At 42.4% G+C, this 15,162-nt stretch overlaps 1 protein-coding gene across 2 annotated transcripts in view; it reads right to left on the minus strand.

Annotated features, from left to right (window-relative positions):
• Window positions 1–427: 427 nt before the first annotated feature.
• Window positions 428–15,162, minus strand: part of LOC132815328 (tumor necrosis factor receptor superfamily member 11B-like) — a 33,901-nt gene continuing 19,166 nt past the window's right edge. The window contains exons 1-4 of one of the 2 annotated variants that reach the window (XM_060824183.1): window positions 13,893–13,960; window positions 7,024–7,426; window positions 3,751–3,966; window positions 428–1,341 (exon numbers count right to left, since the gene is read on the minus strand). In XM_060824183.1, coding sequence (XP_060680166.1) covers window positions 1,061–1,341; window positions 3,751–3,966; window positions 7,024–7,366 — 840 coding nt within the window. In that variant the 5' untranslated portion in view covers window positions 7,367–7,426; window positions 13,893–13,960 and the 3' untranslated portion in view covers window positions 428–1,060. Of the gene's footprint in view, window positions 1,342–3,750; window positions 3,967–7,023; window positions 7,427–13,892; window positions 13,961–15,162 lie in introns of those variants that run through there. The other variant, XM_060824182.1, reaches the window with a different exon arrangement.

The raw sequence follows: 15,162 nt of genomic DNA on the forward strand, positions 1-15,162 counted from the left end.
CAGCGACAGAGAAACCAGAGAATGGAATGGAGTCATCATAGGAAACATGGTGTAGGGATAAACAGTCAAAGTAACTGTGAGCATTAGTGGATGAATATTGGTGGGCAGCCTATCCCCAAAGATGGAAATAGAGGTGTCGAGGAAGAGAAGGGAAGAGTCAGAGATGGACAGGTGAAGATGAGAGCTGTATGGAAATCGAAAGCAAAATTGATAATCTTTTCCAATTCTGGGTGAGAGAAGAAAGCAAAGTTGAACTTCGGGTCTTGATGCATTAAAACACAGCCAGACATAGATTTGAATTACAGTAAAATATTTTTTCAGTGAAGGTAATGGGTTTCACTGACCTTGTCTCTTTGATAATACCTTGGATGGAAACAAAAGCCTACTTACAGGAAATTATGTGCAATGGGAGTCACATTTTGTCAGGATCAATATCAACTTTATCTTATCAGATGTTACATGGCAGAAAATGTTTACATTGGGTGTTTAGACATCAGAACCAGAGACTGATTGATCAACAAATCTGAACATGTGTCACCTGGTCTGGTATAAGAAACTGTCATATAACAATTGATAAAAAAATTGTCTACACGACAACGTGTGTCTACTCAGTTTTAATTTAGTATATCTGAGGGATTTGTAGTGACTTTTCATTTGATGATTAATTTTGCTCCTTATTGTTATGGCTGAAACAATATCAACCAAAGGTATGCAAATATAAAAGTTCTAAAATACATTTGACAAAAAAAATCTATCTACTCACTGCTATAAATCAGCAGTAAATGTCGGATTATCAACTTAGTGTAGATAAGACTTAGCAAAGAATCAGAGATTTGCTGCATATGTGTCTAATTCATGGTGTTGACATTAGTCCTTGGACAATCAGAACTCAGTTTTAATTCTAACATGTACTCTTAACGTAGAATGCTTTTTGTAATAGTATAAATACCATTCTGTATCACTGTCAGCAAATAATGATTAACAGTAAGACGGCTGATGCCAACTTTGATGCTGTGCTGTCACACCTTATTTCTTCTCTCCTATACTATTACATGTTTATTCAAAGCCTGTGCAGCAGCTTTGTGTACACATCATGAATGTTGGCTTCTTTCAGGCCACGTAGTAGAGCCTCCACAGTATCGAAGCGAAGGTTCGCAATTTTCCAATGTTTCAGAAGTCGGAAGGTTCGAACCTGGCCTGTATTCATCCACCTAGCACCTTGCAGATGTTGTGTACTTATCTTCTTCCCAGGTAGATTAGCCAACAGCATTCTCAACTGCTTCAGTGTCAGTTTCTGATGAGCGATAAATTTAAAGGCTGCCTGATCACAGAGTGCAATATCTAAGGGAAATAAGATAACATAAGGATTATGTTATTGCTCAATTTCATGGTCGAAACTTCAGTCACACAAAGCTATGTTCACCACTTTGCCATTCTGCAATGGATCTCCAGGTTCTATTAGCTTGACAAAGAATAAAAAGAAAGATCCCAGTTTGACTTCTTGTTAAAATAACATTGCAGGAAAAGTTATTTTTTCAGACCACAGTTTACACATTTCAGTTAGCCCACAAAAAAGATCCTATAGTGGACACCACAGTCAACTTGAAAATCCACAGAGAACATCATATTAGATGGGAATCAAGTGTAAGTGAACACTTCGAGCGTAATCACTTCTGTGCATCATTTACACCCAGGAAGATGGAGAGACGTGAAAATGTGGCTCAATTAGAATCATTTACATCTACAACACAGAAAGAGGCCTTTCAGTCCATCAACTTTGTATCAGTCAGCTATTCTAACACATTTTCTAACACTTGGTCCATAGCCTTGCATGCCTTTGGCAGTGGAAGTGCACATCTGAATATTTCTAAGATGTCATGAGAGTTCCTGCCTCTACCAGGCCTAGAGGTAATGATTTCCAGATTCCCACCACATTCAGGGTGAAAAACATTTCCTCACAGCTCCTCCACACCTTCTGGCCCTTACCTTAAATTTATGTCTGTGCCAAGGAGAATGGTTAGATGGATTAGATTGAGGAATTAAGTGACAGATGATGAAGTAGACTGTGCTGAAGACCTGAACAATACTTCAGGCTTGGGCTGGTAAGCAGCACCTAACGTTTGAGCCTTGTATGTGCCATGCACACCTCCAACAAGTGAGAATAAAACATTTTGCCTTGACAATGGTAATACCATCACTACCAACATCAAGGGGCTACCATTAATATGAAACTGAATAGACAAACTATGTAAACACTGCGATCATAAGTGTAGGTCAGAGTTGGGAATTCTGCAGTGACTGGTCTCCTGGCTCTTCAAAGGCTGTCCACCATCTCCAAGTACATTGTCTAACCAGAAGTGTCACCTCCTTTATATTGATAGCATAATAAATTGTTTCAGGGCAGTGACTTGAAAGAAATTCTAGGATTTGCATATTAATCAATCAAAACCTTCACTTTAAGAGTCATCTTAGGTGTGTTCATTTCATTCACATGAGTTGTGTGACCCTTTGATCTTTTCCTTGTAAATTCTGTGTTTAAGGTCTTCCTCTCTCACTAGCACCTGATGAAGGAACAGCACTGTGAAAGCACATGCACCAATATCATTTACTATATCCTTTGCTCCCAATGCGGTCTCCTGTACATTGGGGAAACTGGACGCCTCCTAGCAGTGCGCTTTAGGGAACATCTCTGGGACACCCGCACCAATCAACCACACTGGCCGTGGCCCAACATTTCAACTCCCCCTCCCACTCTGCCAAGGACATGGAGGTCCTAGGCCTCCTCCACCGCCACTCTCTCACCACCTGACGCCTGGAGGAAGAACGCCTCATCTTCCGCCTCGGAACACTTCAACCCCAGGACATCAATGTGGACTTCAACAGTTTCCTCATTTCCCCTTCCCCCACCTCAACCCAGTTCCAAACTTCCAGGTCAGCACTGTCCCCATGACTTGTCCTACCTGCCTATCTTCCTTTCCACCTATCCACTCTACCCTCCTCTCTGACCTGTCACCTTCATCCCCTCCCCCACTCACCTATTGTACTCTATGCTACTTTCTCCCCATCCCCACCCTCCTCTCATTTATCTTTCCACCCTTCAGGCTCTCAGCCTGTATTCCTGATGAAGGGCTTTTGCCCGAAACATTGATTTTCCTGCTCCTCGGATGCTGCCTGAACTGCTGTGCTTTTCCAGCACCACTCTGATCTAGACTCTGGTTTCCAGCATCTGCAGTCGTTGTTTTTACTACAGACAATAAATGCTGACCTAACCAGCAATGCTTACAACCCACAAATTTTTAAACTGTTAAAGATTGAGTTAATGAATTTTTGAGTCTTTTTGGACTGTTACACTTTTCTGACAAAATAAAAAATTGCAGGTCCTATTTGACTACTCACCCTAACACAAATGTAGCTCTCCAATCTTTTCTACTAGAAATTCAAATGTTGTGTTCACATATCGAATAATTTGCATTTTCTGTAAGTAGTCTGCATTATAGTGGACTTGCAAATTTACTCACAAAACCTAAATTTTGTTGACCATGTCACAAACTTCATGTTTGACAGGTTGGTTTTATATTAAATGGATGTGTTAACTTGATATTCAAGTCAGCCATTAACTCTTTAATAAGCTTCTTCAGAATAAATGGAGATTCAAACTAACTGTCAATATTTCTAATCATGATACTTTCCAGAAATTGAAATGTTACGAAATGTTGTTTTATATACACCTCTGGAGACAAGTATGTTTACCTTTCTTTGAAAATGGGTCAGAACATCCTGAGTTTGATGCCTCACTGCTCCGACATGGCTCACACACATGATCTTGAAATGCATTTCCTCGGAGAACCTGTTTCAAGCCAAGTGCAGTGCAATTTATGTGCTTTTGACAGGGTTGGCTGGCAGAGCTATTAATTGAGAAAAAGCCCCTTGGACACTTCATGCACTCTGTATTGGCATATGGAGTTCCTAGAAAGAAATTGGCAAGTTGTAACATACAGACAAAACAAACCACAATTTCTTCAATGACTGATTTATTTGAACAGTATTAATACAACAAGATAAATAGTCTGTAGCATTCAGTAATCTTGGCAATGTTTCTTATCAATTAATTAATCTAATGAACAATTCTATCGAAACTTTTTTTTTCAGCCAGGGTGAGTAGAGTTTCCCACCATGGCTGTTAAGAATGACGTAGATGCATTTAAAGGGGAGTTAAAAGGGGCTCTTGTGGTACAGTGGTAGTATCCCTACCTCTGAGATGGGAGGTCTACTACTTGTCTAAATTAGCCCATCAATTAAAACATTCAGATGGGTCAAAAATGTTAATCATTTAAATCACATTAAGTTCAGACTTACATACTAAGGGCTGGCGAACAACATTATGCTATTGTGTCACGATTACGGATAGAAATTTCTCAGGCTGTCGCAGGCTAGTGTAAGCTAAAGTTGTGTGAGAAAGTTCTGGAAACTGATATAGAGGAGGATCCCAAATGATCCCATCCTCCTCTGACTTTCCCTGAGGTGGCTTTGAAGATGAAACGCAATCAGGGAGTCAGTGAGGTTTTTAAGAAACCAACCAGAAGCTGCTTTAGCTCTAAATCCGAGCTTTTTCAAGCACTGTACCTGCTTCCTGACCTGTCAGTAATTCACCAAAATGTGGGCAGTGTGAAACCAGCTTTATTGGTCAAAGTGACAGGTTTTTAACAGTTATGTTGATGATCTGAAGTATCCGTCAGGAGGGAGGCTACTGCTCAGAGGGTGCCCTGTATTGCTTATTAGCTGACTGCCAACTTCTTGGATGGCATTTCCTCTGTCTAGCCCCTTCCGCATTTTGATGTGCACTTCCCTGCTGTCAGCTTTTAATGTGCTGAGGGTAAAGAGCAAATGAGATAGACAGAGAAAGCCAGCTGGAAAGAGAGCAATAAGGGATAGGTAACAAATGCTAGCCGAGCCAGAGGCAGCACACCCCATAAGAGAATGAAAGATAGCCCCTCAGCACCCACTACTTGAGAGCCAAGAATCAGCCATCCTCTCTATTCCAGTGGTTGCCTTTGCCTCAAAAATCGAAATCCTGGTGAGCTTTCCATACTCATGCTCTTTCATTAGGAATCCCTCTTAGATGGTGATCCTACTGTCACTAATTGGAAACAGAGCTCAGTGGTGAATTTTAATGGGTTTGCTCTGGAATGTTGGGTTCAAGCTCCAAATATGATTCCGTCATTGTGGGACAGACTCTCAATTTTCCTCTTCCTGCTACACCAGGGAATCTTTCTGGTTTCCGCTGAGCCATAGGCTGCTGCAAATGCTCCTCTCTGACAAGAGATGCCTGTGGCAGATGGCCTGTAGGTTTTGGAAACAGCCATGGCCCTACCTGCCCCTGTAGGCCCATGGTTGTTTCCAAAATGTCCCTGTGGGCTTATTCATCAGGGCAGGAAGCAACATGTGTGGTTCTGTCCAGAGTTTAGGGAGAGGCAAATCATGAGAACTGGGAATGCCTCGAGAAAAATCCCCATTGCCTTGCGTCAGTTGTTTCATCCTGCCTCTCATGGTATGTGTGCTGTTCTCTGCTAATGAAGAGCCAGAGAGCCCTCAGCAGCATGGCATTGACCTTCCAAGATGATGCATTGTTCCATCCTGTGTAAAGTGATAGTCAGAGCATGCAGACTATTGCTTGGACCAGCATCCTCTCAATGACCCATTACAGCTGATTGCCCATGCTGGTGGCCAGCTCACATGTGATGCAGTCCTCCCCAGGTTTCCTATCTATTAAGCAGGATCCACCAATATGATTGTGTATCTGGTGGAGAATGCAAATGAGTCATGTGATAGTGAATGCTCAGAGTGCCTGACATCATCTGAGGATTCCACAGGTTAATCCAAGACCATTTCCTCTGCCACCTTTAAGAATCTATGAGAGAGGAAGAACTCAAGTTAGTGTTGATATTCAGATAACAACAATCTCAACACTGTGTATATCATGACACCATAGTTAGTGGTGACATCAATTTAACCTGTGTAACAGGTCAGTGCCAAGTGGCAGTACATCTTCCAGTACTATCACTAACTCTCTGAGTCATCACCACCTCTCCATCACTGATGCAAAGCTCTGTTAATTTCCAGTGCATCCTCCTCTAATACAATCCAAGTAGCAATGGTTGCAGGTCCAGCTCTGGCTTTTCATCTCTGCCTGGAGTCATCAGCTCTTCTCCTTTAATGAGAGAAGGAAAAGTGCTATGAGTGCAAGAAGTGAAGATGATGGAATGAGTACATTTGTGGATGGTCATCGTGCGGGATGGCTGTGAGAGATTATTGGGTGAGCTTGAATGGTGCTGGCTCAGATGGAGATTCGAGAAGGTTGCAGGAGACAATAACTAAAACATAGAACTGCCAGAGGAGTTCTGAGCAGGAGGTCAGAGAGTGAGGGACTGGAAATAATATCTTAACAACCTTTCCTGACCTAATAAGATGATTAAACATTTTGGTGTTGATTGCAGATTGTTAGAACCATACACCAGCTGCTCACAGCCTCTGCAAATTTCAAGTTAGTCTGCTTCATTTCTGGAGTTGATCCCTTGTTCTCTTTCTCCAGGATTGATGACATTCATTCTGCCCCTCACCACATCCAATATGACTTCCAGAGAAGAGTCAGAGTGTCAGTCTTCCTAAATTTTCCATCTATCTTCTTCGCTCAATGCACTGGTCTAATCAGTTAAAATGCCACTGTTAAAAATAACACTGGCCAACAACTTTTAATGGAGTTGAATGAGGATGTGGGTCTGGTAAAGGTGGGAGAAGGGAGACGGAACTTATCTTGTTAAGGACAACTCATCCCTTCTGAGTCATAGTGTGTTGCGATAGTGTAATCTTGATGGTAGTCATGACAATCTTGTGTGATCCAGAATATTTCTATCTCAGTTGAGAAAACATACATGGCAGCAATCTAAATTTTAACCAGCAATTTAAAAAAGCTAAGGAGTTGAATATTTTACATAGGATAATTCCAAATACTAATACACAGCTTACCAAGCTTCTTTACACCAAATCCTGGTGGGCATTTATAGTGCTTTAGACAAAACTCAAATTCAAAGTAGTGACCTTCAACACATTCACAGACACGGTTGTGAGTGCTGTTGCATTCATTTTTAACATATTGATATTCTTTGCAAAGCACATTGCAATACTGGCATTCATCCAAGTAATTCCAATATTCTGTATAATGTGAATCAGGACAAAGTGCACATTCAGTCCTCTTTTCTGCATTGCAGTGCTTCTTTCTGTAGGTACCAGGAGGGCATTGCTCACATATGTGATACCGAGACAATTCATCATCCCAATGCTGGTAGACAGGGACGAGGAAGGATTCCATTTGTGCATGATCAATCGGCTGTGTTACCAGTGGAACGGATGAAAAGGATATAATGGAAAGCTGAAAAGTAAAGCAAAGTGTTAAGTTTCATCCTGTTAAACGTTCTATTGAACAGATCATACAGTTTATTCAGCTATATGTTCTCTCCTCTCTTTATTTGAGATACAGCCTATATTGCTCTGGAGTTACGCACGTTAATGTGAAACCACATCGGCTTGGCATTTTGGGACCTTCCCTCGAAATTAATTTGGTTACTCATTGAGTACTGATGAGATTACACTCAAGTGTAATGGACATGCAGTGAAACAAGCTACAAGTTGTTGCTTGCTATGTGGTGCAAAGTGTGTGATTTATTTATACATAAATATTTTAGAGTTTAGACTTTAAACCAGTGGCACATGGATTTTTATCCATGTGTATGAATTAGTTTAATGATTAACTTGTTAGTATTTCTGAAGTCACTTTTTTTTGTAAAAAAAATGAGAGAGTCTTCCTTGAATAATGTTGTGAAGTTGTTTGCAGTGAGACAGCATTATGCGAAGACAGAGTAAATTGAACAGCATTTGCTAAGGAAGATCAGAAACTTTTTTTTTGCTTAGGGGTAAAACATAGAACTTGGAAAGCCTTTGGTTTCAGTTTGCAGAAGTTCTGGTTGAAGTTAGATGCACAAAACATTTGAACCCAGAGAAAGGAGATAATTCAGAATATAGATAAAGAGTAAGGTTGTCTCAGTGTAAGGATTTTAGTTTGTTAGCTCTGGTCCACACCCCCCACCAGCCCACACCCCACTCCTGGCACCTTCCCCTGCCACTGCAGGAAGTGCAAAATCTGCACCCACACCACTATCACCTCCACCCAAGGATCCTTCCACATCCATCAGAGATTCACCTGCACCTCTCCCAATGTTATCTATTGCATCCGTTGCACCCAGTGTGGTCTCCTCTACATCGGGGAGACAGAACTCCTTCTTGCGGATTTTTTCAGAGAACGTCTCTGGGAACCCGCATTCACCAACCCCACTGCCCCATGGCTGAACACTTCAACTCCCCCTCCCACTCCATCCAGGTCATGTAGATCCTGGGCTTCCTCCACCACCAAACCGTTACCACCTGATGCCTGGAGGAGGAACTTCTCACATTCCACCTTGGGACCCTGCAACCACACGGGATAAATGTGGATTTCAACAGCTTCCTCATTTCCCCTCCCCCCCACATTATCCCAGTTCCAAACCTCCAACTTGGTACCGCCCTCCGGACCCCGTCCATCACTGGCCCCTCCGATCTTTCACCTTCTCCCTCATCTTCATCCACCTATCGCTTTGCCAGCTACCTCCCCCCAACCCCACCCCCCTCCCATTTATTTCTCAGACACCCGGCTCACAAGCCTCATTCCTGATGAAGGGCTTATGCCCGAAATGTTGATTCTCCTGCTCCTTGGATGCTGCCTGACCTGCTGTGCTTTTCCAGCAACACATGCTCGACTCTGATCTCGAGCATCTGCAGTCCTCACTTTCTCCTCACAATGGTCTGGTTAGAACCTTGAAGTAGCTTTTAAAGCTGAGCAAGTCTAAACTTAGTTGTGTAAAAACTCAAGAGAGAGACTACTGAATTTTCAAGGCCAAAAATTGAAAGAAAATGTTAAAGTCAAGAAAGAAACAGTCATCAAATCTATAATTGTGATAGAGAAGGGAACACTCTCTGGTCTTTGAGTATTGTAAGGAGAAGCTGCTGAGATACAGAGAACATTGAATTTTACTGTGCGTGTATTAAAATCTTTCAAATTGTTATATATAAAAAGCTTGGTTTATTCTACTTTATCTTTTCTTTTACATTATAAATTTCTGTTTTATTGTTAAAACCAGAGCTGTAGCAATTTGTGCTTGTCTTCCAGTGAAAGAAAACCTCGTGAATTTAAAGATAATTGATATAGCAAAGCAAATTATAGTCTGTGATCTGATTTGTCCAGTAATAACATAGTAGGAATGAGAACACAACGAGTACGTGCATACTATTGTTTAAATAATCCTGATGGGCTGGACTACAGGAAGGTGCACTGTCTTCCTTAGAAATGTATCTCAGCAAGAAAAAGAGAAAATCAATAAGTAAGTGAAACAAGTTTTGGCCGACCTATGGAAAATGTGGTGTTCTCAGGAACTGAACACTGATACTTCAAAACCAACTGTATGTTTTGTGCCAGAAACCTACTGATGTATTTCCCGATATCATTACATGTCCTGAGTTGAATCAAAAATACCAGAAATTTCAAACCAATTTGGTGACTCTTGTGGGTTAAGCCCCAGGTAGACATTTGAACAAATAATGTGATAAGTTTTAATAATATGAGTGCTCTTATGAACTAAGACAAATAAAGATGTTCATTAACATACAAAGTGAGAATTTTGATGTTTGAATCTCAAAGCAATGAAACACAAAATGGTCTATTTTGATAGCAGGAATAACAAAGCCATGTAATTCTTGGAAAATAACAGCCTAAGTAAGGTACACGCAGCCAAGCAATCCAGTGTTTTTTTTTATTTTATTGACCCACAGGATGTGGGCTTTGCTGGCTGGTCCACATTTATTGCTCAACCTTGGTTTCCCTCAAAAAGCTGTTGGGTGAGCTGCTTTCTTAAACCACAGCAGTCCACATGTGTAGATTAACCCACAAAGTCCCAGGATTTTAACTCAGTGGCAGTGAAGGAATGGTGATTTTATTTTCAAGCCAGAATGGTGAGTGGCTTGGACCAGAACTTGCAGGTGGTGGTATGTATCTGCTGCATTTGTCCTTCTTGATCATAGTGATCATCGGGCTTGGAAGGTGCTGTCCAAGGACCTTTGGAGAATTTCTGCAGTGCATCTTATTGATGGTACATGCTGTTACTACTGCATAATGGTGATTGTGGGAGTGTATGTTTGTGGATGTAGTCCAGCTTACCCTGTCCTGGACGTTGTCAAACTACTTGAATGTTGTTGAAGCTGCATTCATCTGGGCAAGTGGGGGATATTCCATCACACTCCTGAGTTGTCCCTTGTAGATAATGGACAGTCTTTGGAGGGTCAGGAAGTGAGTTCCTTTCTACAAGATTCCTAGCCTCTGATCTACTGTTGTAGCCACTTTATTCGTATGACCAGTTCAGTTCTATTTCTAGCCAATGGTAACCCCTGAATATTGGTAGTGGGGAGTTTTGATCAATAATCATTAAAAGTAACAATATAGATTAATGAAGTAATAAAATACACATAAAACTCACTGTGTTAATTTCTGAAGAAGTAAAACTGAAAACCTGAGAAGTTATGCTAAAATTATATTCAGAACCCTAATTAGACCATAGTAGAACCTAAAATTTGTGCACCACTTACAGCTGAGTTTGTAGAAATGATTAGTATTGCTATTTAAAGTTGCTGAAGTCTACAGAGAGTGGTGTGGAGTGAGCTGAAGGCCTTAATTTTAACTTCAGAGTTTCTGCTCAGTCTGCTTGCTTACAGTCATGGGTAAAGTCTCTGTTAGCCAGCAGTGTGATAGGGCCGATGAGTAGAGGCAACACTAAAGAGGAGGAAGAGGAGGGCTCTCAGCAGGAGGCCATCTATTCCCCGAATCTTTAGGAAATAGTTCTGTTACCTCAGTGAGGAACAATGCATCCACTTGGCAAAGAGGTGCTCATTGAAATCTGCCACTGGTGCAGGCAGACATGCAGTTTGAGGGCCCAGTGAAAATGGCATTGTCAGTGATTGAGAAGGCCATAACCATGGATTTCTATGTCTCGGCTTCTTCTCAAATTGGAGCAAATAATATTAGTAAGATCACCCAGTTCACCACCTATTGTAGCATAGGGAAGTTACAGTGACTACGTATGCAAAATGAGATAATTATTTTTTATCTTGCCAAAGAGAAGCAGAAGAAATCATCCCTGGCTCACAGCAGAACAGGCTTCCCGTGATGTACAAGGTGACCATCTTTAATTCTGTTCCCTCCATGTTGTGCTGATGTGTCTCCACACATCAATGTCAATGATAACAGTCGTGGTGCCTTTATACTGTGGTAGGCAACTGTAGCACTTGCATTTGTGGCACCACGTCAAACTACTGGGTGGCTACTGAGTAATGTGGATGATTGTCAAACCACCTAGCTCATGACTCTGCTGTACTCCCACATGTACATGTAAGAAAAACCTCAGGGCAGTATTTTATCCTCTCAGAAGTGGCAAGAGTGATGACAAAGTTGGTTATTTTAATTGGGCGGGAGTCTAACAGTCTGATTCTTGAGTCATAAAATCTTGCCTGATTGAGTCCTCACACTTTAGATGTAAGTTCCGAATATGACCATCATGTGTCAAAAAGCTTATTTCCATGCACTGTATCTCATGAATGGGCCAAATCACTGTACTATCAGTATACTCCCAACCATTCTCAAGAAACCCAATGCCACAAAAGCCAACCTGGTAAAAGACAGTGAGTACCTGTTGACTTATCCTATCAGCATCTGTTACAGCTCACAGAATGGGTGCATCAGCCACAGAGCTTCTCTTTACATGGAGCCAGCTCTTCTGAACAAAGTGAGTTTGTAGAAGTGGTTGGTGTTGCTACTTAAAGTTGCTAAGTCTACAGAGAGTGGTGTGGAGTGGGCTGAAGGCCTTAATACAGACCTCATGGTTAATGGCCATGTTCTTCACAGACCCTTCACCCATACAGCTCAGCAACAGCAAAGCACCAGCTTCACAACATTATCAGGTTTGCTCTTGGCCCAGCTCAACACAACATCAGAGCTTCAAGTGTGTACTTTGGAGCTGAAACAGTGCCAGGACTCCCAGTGGTGGAGCAGGCTATTTTACATTGACCATGTGCCAACCACCTGGTGCATCCGTATATGATTTTCAGTGCTGCCGTTGAACTATCCATCATCTCCCTCTTAGTTTGTCTGTGACCACAAAAGATCTTTACATGCAAGCAGCCCTTGTATATTTTGTTTGTATGAAGAATCCTACAATGTTTAAGCTCAGCAGGTCGTACAACGAGCTTGCTCTTCCTCACTCACTCACTCTCAGGGTCCCGTTCCCAGGACACAACATCTCACAGCTGTTTCCGGGATCAAGTAGTGCAAGCTTCTCTCTACACAGGCTCAACAACAATCAATCCTCCTCTCGACTACGTTCAATAAATCAATGGACAAAATTAGATTTGACAACCCCCAAACCTTTATGTTCTAATTTTAGCACAGAAAGGATTCTCGTGTAAGTTTAGCAGCAAGCAGCCTATGTGTATAATCTGGTTTATAGTGCAGAAGAAGTGGCTGCAGCTTGTAAATATATCAGACAGACCCAGGATGGATGGCTCCTTGTATAACAATGATGCCATATCAGTGTCAGAGCTGCAGGATGTGCCAGCAGTTTATAAAGCTGCATGTGCTTCATGGAAATGGTGAGGTGTGAAAGCCAAAGAACAGAAGGGTTTAGTGGGCGTGGGTATTTCCAGACAGTCAGAGGGTATCATTACAATCAAACGGTTGGACCATTTCCTGTTCAGGAAATAGACCATGATCAGTCAGGTGCTTGGGCTGGGGATTTGTGCCCTCATGGACCTCCCGCTTTCATTCCAGGCTACTGACTGCCTTTGGAACACATGCCTGATGTTTCTGTGACTATCTCTGCAGGTTAAGCACATCAGCTATGGCTGAGAATAGGGGCATAGCTTCTAAATGGCTCTGAGCAGGTACACCTGGACTCATCAGTCCTCTAAGAGCCAGACACCTCGACTGTTTCTTCCTCAACCAGCTGTGTAGATATGTCAGTGACTGATCAGCAGATTATGTCCCCAAGTCTAATCCAGGTACAGTGCCCACTGAGGTGAAACTCTCTATATTAATGGAGGGTGCAGGTGAATGCTGGTGCAACCTCTAAGAGTTTGCAAGCTTATTCCTCAGAGCAGAGTTGTCACTGAGAGGTTCTTGCTCCAGGATGTCACTAGAAACTGCTTAAGTGAAGAGGTGGAATTAGTACACAAAGATGGATAAAAGCTTGTGCAGATTAAAAAATGAGTTAGTGATAGTAATGATTGTAGGTAAGATGTACAGCACAATGGAATTCACTGGGGTGGTTGCTGTCTCGTCATCAGCACATGAACCATGCAGCTTAACTCTCCTGCTCAAGAGTGAGGAGCCTGATGTCCACCAGAACCTCATCCTGGATCTTTCAGCCCGATTATCTCCAATATTTTCTGCACTGTTGTTGAATGAGGTAGGTACAAGAGCAGTTAGTTAGCATGTATGAGTTGGAGAAGCAGTGAGGTGTCCAGAGTGCGTGAGTAGGAAGCACAAAGGGTAATAAATATTCATATTTGTAAAAGGTGGATTGGACATGAGTAGACATGACATATATGATGGTGAGGGTTATGACTATCACCTTTGGTGAGATGCATGAGGCTGCAGTTGTTTGTGCAGTGACAGAGTTAGACTGAGCATTGGCGTTTTGGGGGTGAGGTAACAGAGAGAAGATGGAGCCATTTAGCCTTGCAGAGTATAGGAGATCACTGACCTTCTTTCTGCACTGCTGTGTACTTTTTCTCCAAGCAATGTGGCTGAGCTTGTGCACAGCACCTCCAATGGTCCATGCAGGGGAATTGGCAACAGCACTCAGATTTCAGCATTGAATTCCAGCTCCAGGGGGCTGCACAACTGGTAAGGAAGTTAGAGAGAATAGTAGTGCAGGATGTCGATCTTTAGAGTGAATACAGCACAGATCCATCCTGTATCTGTGGCCAGGTTGCCACATCTAGTAGGATGGCCTCTTGTTGCAGGCATCCAGGAAGAGAATTGAACATCTCTCCATCTCTTTGTCCACCAGCACTTTGAGAACTTTCTTTGTGAAGCAGGAAGTGAGCTTATTTTCCTTCTGTGCTATGGATCGAGACAGTGTGAGAGGTAGCTCCCATCTGGTAGCAAGTGGAGCCTAGTTGGATTTTAAACATGGTGCCAGAGCTTAGAAAGCCAGTGGTTTCCAGCAGGGATCAGCACTTCCACGTCATCTCACTGCCCAACATGCCTGTCACCTTGTTTGCATAAATAATGAAAGGAGAAGATGTGACTGTGAGAGAGAGAGAGAGAGAGAGAAAACACACTATGGGCTATGACATAAATGATGCCATCAAACTTGCTCATTGCCATTCTTTAACATCACAGGGAAAATATCATCCAGTGCTGTCACTTAAAATGTGATCAATACAATCACTTGGGTGTGTAAAGAACAGGCAGAATTCAACACTGACCTCCAAAACGAGTTTGAAAGTCAGGGCCATTTAACTGGGCGAAGACCCAGTCATCTTTTCACTCTGACCATTTTCAGTCCAGTGATTGGTTTACCTGCTTTGGCATCAATTGAGACCCTTAACTGAAAAATTACTTAAGCATTTCAACTCACTTGCAATGGTGTACAACCAGCAGCAGACAGAGCAGTTGCCGATAGGAAATCAAAAAGAATGGAACTGTCTGATTGAAGGGGCCAGGGGTAAGAGTGGATGTCTGTTGAAAGTTAACCCCTGTCCCAATCTTCTGATCCATCTGCACCTCTACACCTCATCCTTATGGCAGTGAGACCCTCACTGCAACCCCCATCCCACCTTCACTGACCTGTGGCCTGTATCCCTTGCTGCCCCTAGGCCTCTGGCAGATGCACAGCTGACAGCTACCCTTACTCCCTCAGTGGTACTGATGGCAAAGTAGAGCCACCAATCTCTGGTTGGTAGTCGGTTCTCTTGGGGGAAGGATCAGGTAAGTGCTGAGGAAGAAGAATGGAGTAGTAGGAGGAG

Source organism: Hemiscyllium ocellatum, chromosome 4 (genome assembly GCF_020745735.1).
Source record: "Hemiscyllium ocellatum isolate sHemOce1 chromosome 4, sHemOce1.pat.X.cur, whole genome shotgun sequence".
Taxonomy (NCBI): domain Eukaryota; kingdom Metazoa; phylum Chordata; class Chondrichthyes; order Orectolobiformes; family Hemiscylliidae; genus Hemiscyllium; species Hemiscyllium ocellatum.